This window comes from Thermobia domestica, chromosome 15, assembly GCF_964235325.1.
Source record: "Thermobia domestica chromosome 15, izTheDome1.hap1.1, whole genome shotgun sequence".
In the NCBI taxonomy this organism is placed as follows: Eukaryota; Metazoa; Arthropoda; class Insecta; order Zygentoma; family Lepismatidae; genus Thermobia; species Thermobia domestica.
The window spans coordinates 71276900-71296970 of record NC_137468.1 but is presented as its reverse complement, the minus strand read 5'-3'; the positions used below and the strand labels follow the sequence as shown (position 1 = coordinate 71296970).

At 35.4% G+C, this 20071-nt stretch overlaps 1 protein-coding gene across 4 annotated transcripts in view; it reads left to right on the top strand.

The window, feature by feature from the left end:
• yrt (erythrocyte membrane protein band 4.1-like yurt) overlaps window positions 1-20071 on the top strand; it is a 73615-nt gene that overhangs the window by 51852 nt on the left and 1692 nt on the right. For 2 of the 4 annotated variants that reach the window (XM_081739821.1, XM_081739820.1), the window contains 3 exons: window positions 3629-3749; window positions 6567-6663; window positions 10003-10668. In XM_081739821.1, coding sequence (XP_081595947.1) covers window positions 3629-3749; window positions 6567-6663; window positions 10003-10668 — 884 coding nt within the window. The remainder of the gene's footprint in view (window positions 1-3628; window positions 3750-6566; window positions 6664-10002; window positions 10669-20071) is intronic. The other 2 variants (XM_081739822.1, XM_081739823.1) reach the window with 2 other exon arrangements.

The following is a 20071-nucleotide window of genomic DNA, read 5'->3' as shown; positions in this document are numbered from 1 at the left end:
GTGACGCCGTAGTTAGAGATGGCAGTATATTAAAACTAAGCAATGTGAAAGATACGTAGTTAGTGTGCTATATACGGTCATCGTGCAATTGCGATGCAAAATGCTTACAAAAATAGAACGATTTTGCGAGGAGTTGATTAGCAACATACTCAAATGTATGGGTTATCCAACAATGCAGACATGAGGACTTAACCATTTCCAAGGAAGGTATCTCGTCTGTACTTGACAAGGTTGATAAGACCAGCATGGACATATTTCCTGACGGCAAGGAATGTACCAGTAAATGAATTGCCATCAGTAATATCCCGAACACAAATTGATAGTTGGCGTCCTTTGTATCCTCCCAAATCCAAGAAGACAGAGAACAGTGCGTTGACATTAAAGGTTTCGGTGAGCACTGTAAATATCATTAATAGTTGAGATTTGAACCTGATAAACCAGCGTGAAAGCAAAATCGATAAGATACTGCTTCACCATATTGTAGAGCATGCGACAAACAGCAGGAATATATATGTGAACTCTACCTGGCTCATGAAAGGTGGAACTTTATTGTTAGACGTTAGATGAGGAACACGTGTGTTCAGAGAACTGTAAGGAACTTGAGACAATGTTTTATTTGCCAAGAAGAAAGAAAATTTCAGAAGTGAAACAAGGAAACAATGGGATGTTTGTGAGTTGGTTTGGTGGCAATAGGGTGTTCCTACCAACTAGAAAGCCCGGAAAACGATTGAAAGTTAGGGAAAGATTTGAAAATTGAGAACACTAAAAATGTCAGAAATATCTTTAAGCCATTATGAATTACTGATGGTGAGATGAATTGGTGGATTGGAATATGTGTAACCTACTACTTCACACACTACTTATTAAGTGACTCCAGCTCGTTAAGAAAAGTTCACTGAGATAACAGGATTGCACAAAATTTTCTGTGAAACTGTGGAGCGTCCGCTGGTTGGAAAATGCCATTTGTTTTCAGAAGGCATTGAAAATTTGGGATTATGTAATTAAATTTGTACAAGTAGAGCTGCCAAACACGAGACCTACATTAGCATGCATCCTGAAGAAGGCAGCAAGCGAGTCATTTATTAAGTGCAAACTGGCTTTCTGCGACATGAAGCCATTGAATGACAACCCTCCCTGCGTAGATTTTAGACTTCAAGACCAATGGTCGCATTCGTCTTGATGCTGTTACAAAATCATAACTCGCTGTGTGAAACCAGAACTCCTGAAATGTACAGATACAGTGTTATTAAGTGTTGATGTGACAGAAGCAGAAAATCTTACTATGGGCAAAAATGTCAGTATTGGGTTTGCTGCGAAACATTTTCTTGCACAAAAAGAAACAAACCAAATCAAAAAAAGAAGGGTTTCCTTGACGTAAATTTTAGTAACTTCCTGGCGCCAAGGTCAGGTTTTCGCGTTAATCTTGTTTTTAATTATAGTTTAATAGTTTTAATTAAAATAAACTGCTGTTTTCCATTTTCTGTTTGAAAGTTTTGGTCATATTTGTGCCTTTTTTTTATGTAAAGATGTGTAATCCGGTTTATACACAATTGTGGTGTGGTCTTTAAAAAACGAATATATATATATATATATATATATATATATATATATATAAGTGACTATATATATTAAAGGAAGAGTCGGCTGTAGGACAGGGGGGCCGACTTCACAAGAATTTCATGTAGTCTTGGAATTCTTATGGACAGTCATAGAAAGTCAAGGATTTTTTTTACTTTTTTTTTTTTTTTTTTTTAAATTAGATCCTGTAGGAATCTTAATAATATTGGGGTAGGGTTACATTGCAAGTTACCAATTCGTCTAGTCAACAAAATGTAAAAGTGATTAGTTCTATTATCAAACATCCTATATGCAGTTTACCAAACAGAAATTCGACTTCTAATGGTACTGTTGAAGATTAGACTTGCGCGTATCGGGATGTTTCAAGCCATCATTCTAATTTGTAGTAAAAGAAATACGGTATATACCTGCTACACCATACAGTAAGATTACCCTTAAAATCATTTAATACGTTTCCTATGGATTTGTGTGCATTTGACCTGTTATCGAGGAGTTTTCAACAACAGGACGATCTCAAATATTGGATAGTTTCTGGAATGTGGGCGCAAATGGAGTACTATCTTTAGTGATTGTGTGGATTTTCATAAATTTGTAGTGTTTGTTTCCATAGATCGTAGACAACTCTCCGCTGGTGCCTTTTTGTCAACGGTCATGATCTTACTGTCTTTCATAATCTCTAGTTTTTACAGTGATACAATCCAAGTTCTTACTTTCCTCCATTTTACTGTTTGTAATTTCTACTGAGAACTTGAAAACTTCAAAAAAAAAAAAAAAATATATATATATATATATATAAAATAAACGTATTTTGAAATCGATCTTAAGAGTGTGTTTGTAACTACGTTACTGAATAACTATATTAATTTTGGAAAAGATACAAGATAGTAGTACATAATTAACCCCTTAACCTGGCACTTATTTTTCTCATGTTGGTAAAAATTTAAAAAAAAAATGAATTTGTAGAATTTACATTTAAAAATAAAATGCATAGATCAAATTTGTAGAAAGAGTATTCACTTAAGAATAAAATAAAAGTTACATAAATCTCTAAAAGCTTGCAAGATTTCACTGTTATTTTATTCAAATAATGGGTGAATAAAAATTGATAGTAGAATTGCGTTTCTTCTAAGGTTAAGGGCTGTACTGTAAGTTCAGTACTTCGGAAAACGTGAAGTTTAAATTGTAGTCGAGAATCGTGAGAAGTCGATGTATATACTGTACTTGCTGGTATCTAACAAGTGTCAAATCCTGTTTTTGATTGGTTGATTTGAAATTCAGCACCGAGGTTGTATGAGACGTGACGTATAACTTAACATGGGGTCCGAACCACATGAGCTCACAGCAAGATCTTTGTTGTAAGTCAGAATTGTGAATGAATAAAACGAAGGAATTCGTGTAGGCCTAGCTAGATTAGAGTAGCCAATTTCTTTCCACTGTAGTTCAGGGAGGTAAACAGAAAACTGAAAATGAAGAAGCTGTAGTGAAAGGATACATCGAAAATTAGGATTTGAGATATTTCACTATGACTTCGTTCTGAATGACCAAACCATCAGTACCAACATATTCTCCGAATAGTTAGAGGATGGTTCGATGAACGCAGGGTGAGGCCTTCTACAGCAAGACAAAGCATAACCTAATACCTCTCGAACAACCGCAATAAACTCGAGGAACTAAAGGAAATTGCACTTACGCTACATCCAGCATGTAGTCCGGACCTTGCACCTTCAGATTAGTACTCCTTTCAATCCACGGCTTGTTTCCTGCGCTCGCGATGCTACTTCATCAACCAAGAAAACGTGGAAGCCTCAGTGCGGGAGTTCTTCGCGTCGCACAAGAACTAGTGTCGGCCTGTATCGAAGAACTGGCCGAAGGGTATCTTAAGACGGTCCAACACGGTGATCTCTATTTTGGGAGCTAGGCAGCTTTTGTTGTAACTTGACACATAAAGCAAGTGACTGAAATATTATGAATTATTGACTCGGTCTGATAGAAATGTGTACTATGTCTTCGAATGAGAAAAAATTCAGTGAGCCTGTGTTTTCTCTTACAGCTAAGGTAGAGGAGGAATTGAAGAAGACTCCTTCTTTGGTTGTGGAGCTGAATAATAAAGATGATTGCAAAATGTCCAATGTCACTGATGGTCCTTTCAATGATAAGAATCTAGTGAATGGGTAAGTACATATAAATTGATCATATATTACTAACTTATGTTACCACTTGCTAACTCTGCTGCTCGTATAATTATATTTCTTGTATATAATAAACATAACGTTATCACAATCTTACTAGTTCAGAGGACAATATCGAGACTTACTTAAATGTTTATTCTAAATTGACAAATGTAAAATTCGAATACTAGTCCCATTGTTAAAACGTATTGATGTAATCTAATTAAACTTTAAAATCATTACAGTCTACATACGTATATGGATAGAGCAAGATTGCAAATCATTTAGAAATCTAAATTTTAGGGGTTCGAAAATCAGCTATCGTAAATGTAACGTTCCCAGTTCAGTGAGAAAGAATTTTTTGGAAGTTCACTTCGAACGATAAGTTATGTGGAAGTAATTTGTTACCTTAAACTATTTAAATTGCTTCATAGAGAAGATAGTAAGAAAATAATAGTACTGATTTTTTAAGTAGTCGTCCCACAATTAATTCAAAATGTATAGGAAGGGTTCTTTTGGTGTTTTCCGTGATTATTCCAAATCTATTGTTAGTCATTTAGAGCAAGCTGATATTAAGTTTGTAATAAGGTATACAAAAAACGAATTCGAGGTTAGCGGGCAGTTTTGCATGTATCTGCAGTGCTGGGCGGTTATACTGTGTATTGTCATTCTGCCTAGTTTTGACCTCTTTCGGAAACAGTGTTGATATCAATGTGTTTTGTATGTGTATAAATTGTTTCTGTAAATGCAGCTACAGGTTTTAGGAAATGTTCGATATCACGCGGCTAAGTTCAATTCACAGAATCCTTTCTTGGTTGCAAACTTTTTTTCATTTCACTTCATGAAGAGAAGTTAGTTGTGCATAGTAATATAATAGAATTCAAAATTTGCATGCCGAAGTTCTAGACTTACTATCACCGAAGCTTCTGACTAAACTTTATTACTATTCTCATATGTTAAATAATATCACATTTATTTTAAATATAAATGTACATACTATCATTACTCTGAAATTATGTAAAGTATAGTTATTAGTGACTGTCTCATCCCGAAAGTAGTATCAGATTCCAATAGAAACAACAAAACATTAAACAAAATACTGTATTGATTACCAATGCTCTAAGGACATCTTCTACCAGTGACTACTTTTCGGATTTTTCTTGTCATATACTTTTGCAACTGTCAGTCAGAAACGTAGTGATTGAGGATTCCTTCTCGCACATATTGTTCCGCTTTGAACTTTCGAAATCGTTGCTCAAATGTTGATTTCATCCATCACGTCCCCGTTACAAGAAATCTGGAGTTTTAGATTCTGTGTTCATTTTTGACACTCATGGAACAAACAAAACAAAACAAAAAAATGTTTCCAAAGAGGTGACTTGAATATAATATCAGTCAATTGTGGAGCGCTCACCTCTGGGGTGAGAGGTCCCCGGTTCTATCCCAGGCCATGTAAGTTTATGGTAGATAACTTCTTATCCATAGCTTTTCTCGGTGTTCTCCCGTTTCCTCTCATTTTCTCATTCCACAAATTCTTTTATAATCATTTATGTTCATTAAACATCCATATCTTTATACCAGAGGGTGTATAATGAGAAATTTCATTTTTTTCGTTTCTTCCAAAGCATTGAAACCCGTTAGGCACTGGAGAAATGAAGTAAAATTTTTAGTTTTACGTCCCATGCTTATGTGCTTTTTGGACTAAACGAGGTGGATGATAATTGAAAGTTAATGATTATGAAAGAATGTGCATGGTAATGTGAGAAGAGACGGGGAGAAACGCTGAGAAAACCCGCGGACATTAGATTGTCAGATTACAGTGACATTCGCTGCTGCATTCGTAGTAGCGTGGTTCACTTCCTGGTACGGATGTAATGTACAAAATGTTACTACTTTCCGGATGTCCCTCATAGTGTTGTAGTTTAGGCTTTTCCTCAGAACTGCATGGAAAATTTTACATAGTAGATAGATTAGTGTGTCTTGTACGTAGTACAAAGTAGAATTATTCTTCATAAAGTGTAGGAGCTCATTCTTTGAGACTTCGTGATGATTGTCAATCTTTTTCTCGAAATAGTAGTTTAGACATAGTAATAGTAGTAATTGCCGTATAGGCTTTTTTTCTTGTAAAAAATATTGCATTAGTATTAATGTTAGTGTATGTATACTTCTCATGAGCAATGTGTAGAACTATTTAAACTATCAGTCAAAAAAAAAAAAAAAAAAAAAAAAAGTTTCACGACAACTTTTCAAGCATTCTGATAACATTTTCCTTATTTCACTTCTAGCAGAAAACTGTATTCGCCTTTTCCATGTAGATGAAAATTTAGAGTAACTTCATTTGTGTTAATATTTATATATAATCTTAAACTTCTTTGTACTAATGCCTTGAATATTTCTTTCCACGATTTATTTTTTATCATTTATTTATTTCATTACTTACACATAAAACATTTTAAATCTGAAACTAAAGAACAGGCCGTGGAAATAGTTGCTAGAGTAGTGTTACTTAATTTCTATTGTAAAGTCCAGCTTGTGGTTATTAAGGTGCACAAGTGTGAAAACGTGAGAAACAAAAACGTCCAGGACACGAGAAATTACATAAGTCCAAAGTCATTGCTGTGTTATTATTTCAAATAACTCCCTTTTTTTTAATATTCAATAAAATAAAATAAAATTGGGTTGTTAACTAGGAATTGTATGATAAAAATATATTTCCGTTATACCGAGACAATATGCAGGTACTAATAGTATTTCTTACAAACCAAATAACGTTTGTCGTAGAAAATACTTCTTAAAGTTTTTATACGTATTTCGTTTCAGTGATACCTTCCCACGAAACAAAAATCAGATGTGTAAGAATCAGATAGATGCAGCAAAAGAACCATTAGACACTATGAGCGCTACTTTTGTTTCAGTGGTGAGTTTTGGTTTAATATTCACCTATAGTGTCCGCATATGTTAAATTGTTTTAAAAATTGTTTCATTCGTATTTAAATGCGGAAAAGAAGGGAAGAACAGTAAAAGCAAGCTGAATGTATCTTCAATTAAAGCTTTTATTTTGTGACTAATTAAAAAAAAAATCTTAAATACTTGAAAGTCGGAATGAAATAACATTTTTTGTGTGTTTTAAAAAAACTAAAATGTTTCCCCTTCTGTAACATGTTTTTATATATTTATATATAGTTCTTCTATTACATGTTTGCTTCAGATTTACTGTGAGATTCATAGAAATTACCTTTCGTTTGCTTCTTCTACAGTATTTTTCTTCGAAAACTTCTTCATGGACTATATTTCGCAAATGGAAGTGTACATATATTCGTGTGTGTTCTTAATGTATATTATTTAGTGTGTAAGTGTTATACGTATGCATGCGTACATATTTCTGTGTATCTGTGTACAGTGGTTCGGCTTTTGTTGGGGGAAAAAGGTAAAGATAATAGTAGATGTATTTATCTTTCTAAATTCTAGGCATTATTGTAGATATATATGTATCAACTTGCTTCATCGCTGTCATAAAAAAAAAAGTATGTTAATTGTTAGGATACTCCTCACACCACTACCAGTAAGTATATTTGCTAATCTGTTGTAATCATCACATTATAGTTTTTTGAGGGAGTTACACATTTTTTTCTTTAGGATTTATTTAAATTTTTTACGTACGTTTTGACATTTAAATATTTGATATGAGAGAACCAGCGGAACCTCCGAGATAATTGATACAAAATAATACTGGTACTAATAGCGTACAATTATTCGGTTCATTTAGCTTAAAGAAAGAAGCTCTACGCATATTAAATGATTAAAAGGATTCCCCTTGAAGTATGCTTAAATGAAAAACCGCACACGGTTTCAATGCGTGGGCGCTATCATCCGCTGTGCTGTGTGCAAAGATATACACTGCTTAATTAATTTGTGAAAGTTCTTCTTACTTGTAGAAAAATGATTAATACTGATCAGAAACAAATCAACCAGTCATCAGTCTCTCGGCCTAGCTCACAACATATTTTTTCTGCAAGTAAGAAGAAATTTTACAATGTAAATCATTAAGTAGCGTAAATGTTTGCATGTTGCACTGAGGATGATGGTTGCGCATGTTGCACTGGTTCAGTCGCATATTACATTGCATCTGAATAAGGGTTCCATTCAAAGTGTTAGTGCACGGACAGTTCCACGTTCCCTGCATCATCTTAGTTTCAGGAGCCGCAGACCAACCCAAGTATCCTGCTTACAAGCCGCCATCGGACTGAACGCCTTGCATAGGGTCGAAGGCACAAGGATTGGACCATGGAACAGTGGAAACGGGTAGCCTGGTGTGATGAGTTCCGACTCCAATTGCATCGCTCCGATGGGAGAATCCGAATCTGGTGACAATAGCATGAAGGCATGAATCCCATATGTCAGGTTGTTACAGTGCAGAGTGGTCGGAGGTCTTTTATGGCCTGGAGTGTCTTGGGCATCATTCGGATCATTATTCCGCATAAGAGGATCCCTGAATACTGAGCGATATGTGGATATCCTGGGGCATCATGTACACCGTTTCATGACCATGTTTCGTGCCAATGGGATGGGCATTTTCCAAGAAGACAACTGTCCAGCCCATATTTCTGGACAACTACAGATCGACTCGAAGCACATTCTACCGACCTCAGTTAATGCAGTTGCCCCTTGGGAGTCCAGATTTTAATTCAATGGAAAATTTGTGGTATGTTGAGGAAAGGACTATACGGAGTTGACAGCCCCGAGTAGCAAACGTGAACCAGCTGTGCGCCACTGTGAAGGATACATGGCTTGCAATGCCTTAGACGACGCCCTGCAGTTACTCCACCACGTCGTTGCAGTTCTTAAGGCCAAAGAGGGTCAACACGGTACTAGATTGGTGTACGTAATTCCGTGACAAGTCAGTGTATTTGTGCATATATTTGTAGTTATGAGTCGTTTTAAAGTTCTTGAAGTCCTGAATTGGTAGTTTCGTCTGTATTAAACATACCTTAAAAAGTATTTTCCTTACCCTCTGAGTAGGAGCACTCTTTTCTCACATGTCTTTCAAACAAAAGAACTCTCCTTATAGTCACAGGTCCTCACTACCACCATACAGAGACTGAGCTTTACGGGGTGCGTAAGAGACCACTTGAGCTTTTAAGACAATATTTCTTGAAATTCTACCCCAGGCGAAACTTGAGGAAAAAAGAAAGAAGAAAAACGGTTAATGAAAAGTTGAACGAGATGCTTCGTTCAAGCCTAGAATTTGGGAAGATCGAATCAAATAACCAGTACATATAAACCTTTGCTAGAATAAATATTCCATAGTTTATCTGCCATTGTACAGATATTATCTAGTCACGTCACTTCATGTTGAGTAATTATTTTTGACCTATAACTTATTTTAACAGATAATAGATTAAGTTTTTCACACCAGAAAACATTGAAAAACTTGTAATAGTGTAAATTCATTCTATACCCAGTAAACATTGTATTGAGGTGGATCTGAAATGAATCAACTGTTTCTTAAGTGCATATGATTTTATTTATAGTCTTTTTTTAATTTCTGCATACATACTTTCAGGTTTAATGAATATAAAGCTATGCCCGACTTACTAATAATGTAATTCTCAGTAGATCTACGTTGATTTTTCTTAAAATAGATTCCATTCAGTTAATAAAATTTTAGGCGAGAATTACAAAGGAGATGATCATAAAATTATTACTTTCATAAGGAATACTCCGCAAGTTGTAGAAAAGTTCACAAATTTTAGTGTTGATTAATTGATTGGACTTCAAAGTCCTTTATCAGCACTGAGACGATGTGAGACGAGATCTACAGAAAAATGTAAACCAATTCTGCTCTAAGTTTGTGTGGCAAATGCAAACCGTGTATGACAATTATGTTTAGTTAAAGAACGAGATTAAATTAGAGAATCTTACCTTTTAACGTGTTTTTCTCGTTGGCAAATTTCTGATACATTGATATTAGTATGAAATAGGCTAACTTGAAGTTCAGTATGTTTTACCGCAATTCTCTGTGTGTTCTGCTGGTTCATATATACGCCTTTTTTATGTATTTTGATTATTTTAAATTCATGTATTCATTTTTCGTTTTGTGATTAGTAATCGCTTAAGTATTTTCTGTTTTATTTGCAATTTTTCTTAAAATATTAAATTTAGTAGCTTCCAAATGCTGTGAATACATTATTTGTTTTCTTTTACGCTTTTTATGTAAATTGTTTGTACTAATGCTTGTTTTGTTTGGGTGGTGCAGGGAGGTGACAAACTCACCCTGTCATTAGGGGGTGCTAATGTTACCAAACCAGGAGGCATGTCACCTGTTATGGCTGCTGAATGTGCTGGGCAAGGAGCAGAAGCAACTGATCCGTCCATACAATTTAATCCGAATACTCCAGTTACAGTCACCCATTTCTCATGGAATGACAGAGGAAAATTAGAAAAAGTAATTTTACCCTCCGACACAAAGACACACGCCTTATCGGCAAGTACACCACTTTCAGACACAACACTTCCCAGAACTAGTTCGCCTGAATCAGTCTCTTCTTCATCTGGAGCTACCGAAACTACAAGTAATTTCAATCCATTTAATCCTTTCAATACAAGGACATCGTCCTTATCGAGGGAAGAAAGAACAACCACTAATCCTTTCCATACAGAATTCCCTGAAAAGTCCAATCCTTTCATGGCGACTGACAGTAGTAGCAGTACCAATCCCTTCACACAAAGAGATACTCTTACTAATGGCCTTTCCCCAGTCAAAAATAAACTCACCAAATGTGAAGCCTTTAGCGATACAACTTCAACGAGCAGTATTTCTCCTGAATCTACGTCCCCTACATTGAAACAGTTCCCTAAAACTGTGGAGAAGTCCCCAGCGGTGGAGGGAGTATTAGTTCCAGGGCAGATGAATGTGCCTAGAGTAAGTGAAAGGCTTTTTAATACGGGTAACCAGTGCATGTGGGTGAAAGTTTTAATACGCATGTTGTTAAGTTTGGTTTATTTATTTTAACCTTTACGTAGCATGCTTCAATATTTTTTAGAGTTAATTTTATTTTTAAGTAATTTACCGGCAAGGTGCTTTAAGAATATCTAGTTTAGGTTTTAAAGAAAGGTAAATGAGATTCTTAGGTGTAGATCATTAATACAATACAGGAGTAAGAATAGTAATGACAATCAATTCCTCATGCTTGCATGAAATATTTAATTTATATAACGAATTGCTGATTACAAGGTATTCTGTTTCATTGTACAGTCCGCAGCAAAAAACCTGCAACATGAGCATGTAAGTTTATTGTGAAACGAAGAAGTCTTTTGCTCCAAAATAAGTGTGCAGGGGAGGACGCCGAGGTTTTTCCTGGCGTGATTCGTGCCACTTAGACGTTATGTTGATTCCCTGCGTTGTTTGGCGTAGTTTCACAATAAACTTACATGCTTATGTTGCAGGTTTTTTGCTGCGGACTGTACAACTTCGTAGGGAGGAAATGCTTAGTTACACAGTTCTAGTTATACTAAGATCTATTTACGGATCTTGACACCAATAAGATAAGCCTTCCACGCTGGTCTAGTGGTTAGTGTGTGCGCCTTTGCTATATTCTGTTGTATATTGTTGAATCAAGAGAACCTCGAAGCGTGAATGAATTATAAACATTAAAATATTTTTTTAAAAAATTTAAAAAATGAAGTATAAGCACTTTCGGTAAAATTTTCATTGATTAGGAAGAAGTATGGAGAAGGGAAAAGACAAAGAACAGAAAAGTAGCTGTGTTGCGTCTAGGTTGGCGTCGTGGTGGCTGTTGGAACAAAATTCACCTTACGAAGTTTAATCTTTGTAATTGATTGGCCGTTGACAAACTGTATTTTTATTTTTTTTTTAACAAAAAATGATCTGTTGAAATAACTTATGGAATACCCTGTATGTATATATGGTTAACCTGCATGAGTATTAGTAGTATCATAGTATTACATAAGTATAATATGGTAAGTAGTGTATTTAGAAGGAAGCGCAATTACTAAAGTGATATTTACAAATAAATGCTACTAGTTTTGCTTCTTAACTCCACTCACGGATGTGTGTGTTTAGAAATAAAAATATTTAAGTGTTTGCAGGGAAGCTTTTTCAGTATATTTGTATGTTTTTAAGAAATTGACATCTAGAACTACGTTTGAGTATAAATATAACTTTTAAAATTGAGAAGTATATGATTAGTAACTCCTTTCACAATACACTGAACAATTGTAAAATTACCTATGTATAATGATAAACTACTAAAAAAATTATTTCTTTAAGTTGTTTTGTTATCAATAATACAATATCCTATGTGTTAATTATATTTTCAAGGCTATTAAATAATTAACTGCACAGAGTTTATATAAAGTATCTTCCAAATTTTAAAATGTTATCTCCTGAAATACGTATATTAAGCATTAAATATTATTACAAAGCAAAAATAGGTGCACACACGATAGAGTAAAACAACTTTTAAGCGTTAAACTATAATTCAAATTCATTATTCCCCACTCTTCCCATTGTGTGATTAGCACCGAACTGTAGCCTGTATGCATACTAATCTCAAATATTAAGAAATTATAAAATGAGCCTACAGTAGCAGTGCAGTACTTACAAGCGGACCAGAACTTAAATAGATACAATATATAGTATAAAGGATAAACATGGCGAAAATGAATTCAAGTCATTGCTTACATTTGCTTCGGAGAAAATGATTGCTGGTAATTAACGGAACGGAAACAGAAATTGGTACAAATTTGTAAATTTGCTTGACTTGATGTCAGTACTTGAAATTTTAAGGAATATTCGCTTTATTAAACCACTAATGACCACGTATTCGGTCGATTTTTTTTTTTTTTTTTTTTTGAATTCTTGAAATCAGACTTTATAGACAGAAGGCTGTTCCGCATATGTTTGACCAAACACGATTCCTCCTCCTCCCCCCCCCCCTCGCGCGCAGGACGAACTAGCTGCGTCTGTCAGTGTAATGTGTAAGCTGCGAGAATGTGTTTGTGTTTTCTTGCTAGGTCGATAATGCTGTCCTGACTGAGCCATTTTCGAGAGGAGCACGTTGTATAACTTTTTCAGGCGTTTGTGTTTTCCCGCTGGGCAAAAAATGACGCCAAATCCGCTTTTGGGAGAATTATGTTGTTGTCCTTTACGACGCAAATGTTAAGTGCTCCAAGAATCAGAAAGTAGGCCTTAATCAAGAGTGTGATCGGTAAAAATAAGGATCCCGTGGTCGTAGCGTTCGTTTCTCCAACAAAGGGGAGGGAATAAGGCTGTGCACACAAACTACCACCAGCATGCAGACGAAATTTCGCAGAATGTTCATGCAAGAAAATCCGCCAACCCAAAGACAGATGGAGAAATATCTAAATGTGTCTTTGGGAACTGTCAGCGCACCTCGCATCAACGATGGAAACGAGATCAACATGGTCTATATCTAGTAAGATATACGGCATATTTCAGATCGTCCCTCCCATTCTACCAGGATATGAACGGGGCTACTAGAATACAGGGCGTCCTTTTCAACGAGTACCTATGAAATTACAAGACGCATGTCCAATTGACGCTTTTCAATTTGGCCTGCTTAAAAAAGAGTTTTGGAAAAGAGGTGAGTGACAGCTGTGAAAGAGGAATGGAAGAAGTTCCCTCCCCTTGGTAGTTGTCCAATATAGCCTTCTGCAGTGAAAGCTATATTACCGAACCATCGTTGAGAACCAAGGCAGATATTAAGCACTGCCGCACCTGGCGCCATGGATTTTGTTAACTGTTTTGGTAAGTACAGTTTAATCACACACGTGCAGAACTGTCTCTGTATTCGAAACAAGTAGAAGTCGAGAGCTCCAAAATACTCTGGATTTCAATAGATCAACGTAAATGCTGTATTTGTATTTTGATAACTAAGTAGTCCTATACAACTAGCTGTATCTATCAATCGCGATCGTGGTCAGTGGAGAATAATAAATGTTTAAAATTAAAAATGCTTCCTTTCTTATATTAACTTCATAGCAACAAGGTTCAAGAAGATTTGCTTGCTAGTTTGAGATGTGGTTAACAATCTACTCCATCACGGTTTTTGTAAACAGAAGCTATGTAATTGAAATAACTTCTCAGTTGCCTTACGGACCAAATTCGGAACATTTAAAATTCTGTATCCCGATCCGAAATCAAACTTGGGACCACTTATCTAGGAGATGTTAAATGGAAAACGAAGCTCTTCACCGTCCAGATCCCTGATTGATCAATGATAAGTTACGTCGATTTACGTGTTAAAGTCTTTAGGATTTCTTCAAGATTATTTGCAATCTTCCATCATACTAATGTAGAGCCGTTCGAAAATAAGTGTAGTTTTTCAATATTAATAAACACGGGTCTGTAATGCTAAAGTGGACAATAGTTGTTATCCCACATCCAGTTTATTGAGATCGTTACTACAGGATTTCAAGAACGTAAAGTGATGATTATTATCTTGTATATACGATAGAATAATTCTTGCAATGCAGAACATGTACAGTTGTATAGATAATGCATGTAAATGAAGCATGAGTTGAATTCTTTAAAGGAGTTTAGGGTTTGCCTTGAAGTTCTGTGGTAACTCATTGATTTCTTATTAAGAAACTGACTAGTTAGTGCTTTTTTTTGAACACTATAAATCCTTACTTCTTCCATAAAGGACACATGGATATGTGATATACTCAATTCTGCATTTAACAATCATGTACTAATGAAATGTAAAGTCTAGTATACAAGGTTTCCATTGAATATACAGTATACAGTGTATAAACAGAAACTTAAACGTTACTAATAAAACTCCAGCTGACCAAAGTAGTATATAAATTTTAAGATTATATATACTACTTTGGTCAGCTGGAGTTTTATTAGTAATCTTGAATTTTCCAAAGCTACAATGAATAATTTACAAACTTAAACGGCAAACGGGAGAAACGTGCTATGCAGGATCCCCACGACGACTGAGTTTTCTTGAAAACTTTTTCCTCGTGAAATTGGTAAGTGACGTCAGAGGAACAATAGTGTGTCACATCCTTCCTTATGGTATTACATAGCCATAACATTAGCGTGTACATGAACTGTTCATTTAATTTCCTGACTTATACTGTAAATAATCATAGAGACAACTTAACCACATATACGTGTTCGTGCTTGTTCTCTTCAGATTACTCTTCTGCTCCATCGACCATTGTCAAGTCGTTTCCCTTTTAAGATGGATTACAGTGTAGAGAACAAGAAGTCAGCTGTACAGGCCTAGCCTTACGACAGTTTAGCTACCCGGAACAAATTCGTGATACATGATCCTGATCATGTTAAACAGCACAATCAGTAGCACTTTCATCGAGCGTTGGACTTTCCTACTCTTTTTGGATCTCACGAATCAGATGACTTGCACTGAAACGACAATACCTAGGTGTTGGTGTTTATCCGTAAACCCATAATCCTTCTTCGGTTGTGATACTAGTCAGAAATGTATCGTTGACATTTCCTGCTGATGGTGACACGAATATCGTAGTCAGTGAGAATCGTCGGCATGAATTCCGTCGATACATGCCTCATTTCGATGTATTCGTGTAAGATTGGGACATGAGCCGGTGGAACCCACAATTTTCTGGGCAACGAGTCGACGATCGGATCTAACAAGTATACTGACTCGGGCAGTTTTCTTTTCATTCCGTCTCAACGACAGGCAATCAGGATGGGGATCATCCTCCATAGACATTATTCGAGCTTGGAAACATGCATACCGCTGAACGTGAGTGACTTATTGATGCATCACCGAATGCTGCTAAGAACATTTCTAAGCGTTTTAGGCAGTTTTTAAGTGTATAAAAAATTTTACGTAGATTTTCTGTTCATTTCGGTCACTCATTCACAATCTGACATTGATCATACTACATGCATTCACTTCTTAACACTCCCTGGACTCATGTTAGCAATAACACTATGACTTCATCATGAGATGTTGCCACATGTATCTATGGTGAGGATTCCGATCTAAAGTTAATTCTTTTTGAGAAAATAAAACAACCTGAGAATTAAATTAATTTTATATTAACGAGCCTCGCCGTAACGATATGTACAGGATAATTGTATAATGGGACAATCCATTGTACACCATGATATCTCAACAGCTTATACAGGGTGTTTCAAAATAACACCGACAACGTTAGGGAGGTGATTCCTTATACCAAGATAAGGCAAAAAAAATATAGACCAACCTGGGTGCACAAATGCTTCCTTTCGGAGTTATAGGCTGCCGAAAATGTGAAAAAAATGAACTTTAAAGGTTCATAGCTCCAAAACTATGGGACCTACCGTAGTCGGGTCAAGACTTTACTAAGGAACTAATATGTGCTCTATCCAAAAATACATACTTCAGAATCCTGTAGTACTTCCGCAACAATTTTTATAGAGGTATTTAGTGAATATTTCATATTATATGCCCGCAACCAAACTGCTTGTTCAAAAATTGTTGCCTGGATACCTTAGGATTCTGAAACCTGTATTTTTGGATAGAGCACATATTAGTTCCTAAGTGAAGTCTTTACCCGACCACGGTAGGTTCCATAGTTTTGGAGCTATGGACCTTTGAAGTTCATTTTTTCATGTTTTCGGCAGCCTATAACTCCGAAAGGAAGCATTTGTGCACTCAGGTTGGTCTATACTTTTCGTCTTATTTTGTTGTCAGAAATCACCTCCCAAACGTTGTCGGTGTTGTTTTGAAACACCCTGTATAACAATATATGTGCGGGATATATTGACACGCTGGGACTGGGATGTTGTTGAATACTGGCCGTATTCCTCGGACCTGTCATCTTGTGATATTGACGTTTCCATAGTGAAGAAACCATTACGTGGAAGACTGTTTCGGACACGTTATGACATTGCTACCACTGTGCGACGTGAACTATTCCGTTTCACACTGATCAGGTGAATGCTTTACTGTGCCACCCACGTCATTGGCATCGTGTTGTGGACGCTATAGAGACCTCCTTCGACGGCCTGTATATCGATATATGTGTGCCTCTGTTATTCATGTACTGTTATTATATGCTTATCAGTACTTTTGTCAAATAAAAGCATGTGACACGATGTGTTGCTTTACGCAATTTGTTGTGCTCCGAATACTCTTCTTCCTCCGACTATATTTATGCACCGTGTTTGCCTAAATATTTTTATTTCCTTCCTACTTTTATATACCATTGACTTGTTGTTTTCGCGAAAAAAATAAATAAATAAGAAGTTATGAATTACACTTCAATTGTATTCAGGCCTCACACTTTTTAAATGATCAATCTATGGAATGTAAAGTACATGAGTCTGACTTCTTGAGAATAAAATTACAGAACTGTTAATTCGACCTTTGCAGCAAACTGATTTGTGCAAATCCATCCTAAAATGTAAAATTATTCTCAGAGACATTCAAGAAAACTTCTTCGAGCCCAGTGTAGCTAGTGATGTTGCTGAATTGTCCAAGAGGAAATATCTATGTACAGCAATAATTGATACATGCCACATTGACAGTGTACTCTCATTAAGTTCGAAGGATCCCTGGTTCAGCTATTGTACTTGTGGTAGACAATATAGTATACGCGCGTTTTGTACTGTAAGTTTGATATTGCTACTCGAACGTCTCAAATGTAATTTCCGATTCTTAAGGTTGCATGTAACTTTCGTCGAATTTATCGTTATTACTAAACCTCGGATTTTCATGTACAAACCAACCCCGAGATATGCATTCAAATATGCGCGAAAAATATAAAAAATATGCACTAAAAATTTAACGTATGCGCTGAAACATACACTAAAAAAATAAAATCTCAATTTCTTACAAAATATCTTTCCGTAATGACCTCGGTTGCAATGAACTGTTAACGCCTTTCTTACGTTTTATTGTATAAACCCTCTGCATTTATCAGTGAGAAACGTTTTGTGGGTCGAGAAGTTCCTTTCTACATCAGCAGAAGTCATTGGTGCGTGAAAAACACCAAATGTCTTCATATGTTAGGTCCTCTTCCAATTCCTTGTTTTCAAGATTAAGTACATTTGCAATGTCATTGATTGCTTTCTACCTGGGATTTTTGCCTAATATTAGGCAAAGTTTATTTGACGCTATTTTCACAACACTATGGGTTTTACTGGACAAAAGTATGCGATAATTCGCTCAACTAGGAGAGTGAATGTTGCAAAGCATTGTTACGGGATTCCAACTGTCTGATAATTCCAGGTATTCTCGAGAAGTGGTTGTGTTGCCACTTGTAGAGAAACATTTTTGTTACACATAAACAACGTCTGCATCATCGAGATTTAGTGAGTCTACAACTGTCTTCACTTGATTTAAGTTTTTTGCATAATACGACACAGCTTCTAGCTCGAGCCCCATCAGGTTAAAACTGATTGTGGAGGTAGCGGAATATTTTTCATAACTTTGCGAAAATACGTACGCGCGACGGAGCTTTCACAAATACTTTCTTTACATTCAGTACAAGCGCGTCTGCTTCCGTATATTGGCATCTAATTGTTTCTGCTACGCGATGAAGACCGTGTGCAAGACAAGTCAGGTGGGTTAATTTAGGAGATAACACTTACATTATTTAGACGGACAACATTTTATTTTGCGTTTACAAAGTGATTCAGTTCATTTAAAATAAAACCTACTTTCTTGTGATATACTCTGAAATAGGCTAGTGTGCAGCAATAAAATTCAGAAATATGCAATATCCTGCAAAATTTACGAAATATGCATGCACATCGAAATTCATTCCAAACATGCACTTATATGCGCTATCATATGCGTCTCAAACGAATCCTTGCAAGTCCATCGGAAAGAAAAAAATACTTCCATACGTTTCTGTATGTTACTATAAACATGCATTTTGCATATAAATCCGGGGTATAATTATTACCCATACCGTCTCAGTTGAAATCAGATAATGATCTACCGAAAGTTTGGTTTAAGCGGAAGGAGGTTGTTAGTGTGAAAAAAGTCACAAGTTTATTATTATTATTATTATTATTATTATTATTATTATTATTATTATTATTATTATTATTATTATTATTATTATTATTATTATTATTATTATTGAATACTTACGTTCTTTCTGCAAGCTAGAATTCATAGATAGCATGTTTTGACAGACAGAAAAAATGTTTTGTCGTCAGTAACCTGAGCTAAGAATGAAAATACAGATACTACAGTACAACCCCTCAAATCCGAACCCCGGAAATCCGAAAACCCGGCAAATCCGAACACGTTCTCATGGGAAAAAAAATAACTACAGCTAGAAAATGAAAAAAATAGATTTAATCACACAAATTTAGGTTTTTTAAGGTTTTAACATTTTTAGACTTAATACTTATTCAAAACGATATAAAATACAGTTAAGTTTAGATAAAATAGGAAATAGTTTACGTCTACTTACGTATTTCAAAAAAATCCAAAACAATGAAATCATTTTAGGTTAACTGGATTACGATTCACACGAAAAATTACAACACAAGATTAAACAAACACTGATTTTTCATTTGAAGTCAGTTATCTTGAACTGTCGAAGATTAGAAAATAAGTACGTAATATTATTTCCCGGGTAATCCGAACCCCCCGAAATCCGAACAGGCTTCAGCCTCAATTAGTTCGGATTTGAGGGGTTGTACTGTATAACGATTTGTAATGATTATACATGTATAGTGAGTCAAAGAAGCTAATGTCCTTTCCGTTTTGGTCACATTAGTGTTTTCTTCCTTTATGATACTAATACTAATCCTTAAAATACTACACTCACCACATATTTCCTGAGGTCAGATAACTTGGATATATCGAGTACAGTACTTTTGTGATATTTTGAAAAATTTTCCGGCAATGAAGGCTGCAACTTTTATTTATTTATTTATTTTATTTATTTATTATTAATTTTTTTACATATTCTGAGATTTCGTGGGATTTGTATACACGGTGACCGAAAAGTGTGTAAACAGTCCCGTACTGATCGGCTCATAGCATTTTGTATCATTTACTTGTTATCCTCACAGATGTTGAGTTAGTTTCTTCCTTATCTGTTCTTAATTTATTTTCACTTGTACCTTAAGCTCGGAAAAAAAAAACAAAGCAAATAAATTCATTATCTTAATAAATTAAAATGCCATACTTGATCGATGTAGGTCTGTATACCTACTTTCGGGCCACTCTGTATATTCTATAGAAACGTACTCAAAAATGTTTATACTTTCAAAAAATAATTTGATGTGACTGAGTCTATAAAATTTGACTTTGATACTTACTTCCTATCCATTTTAA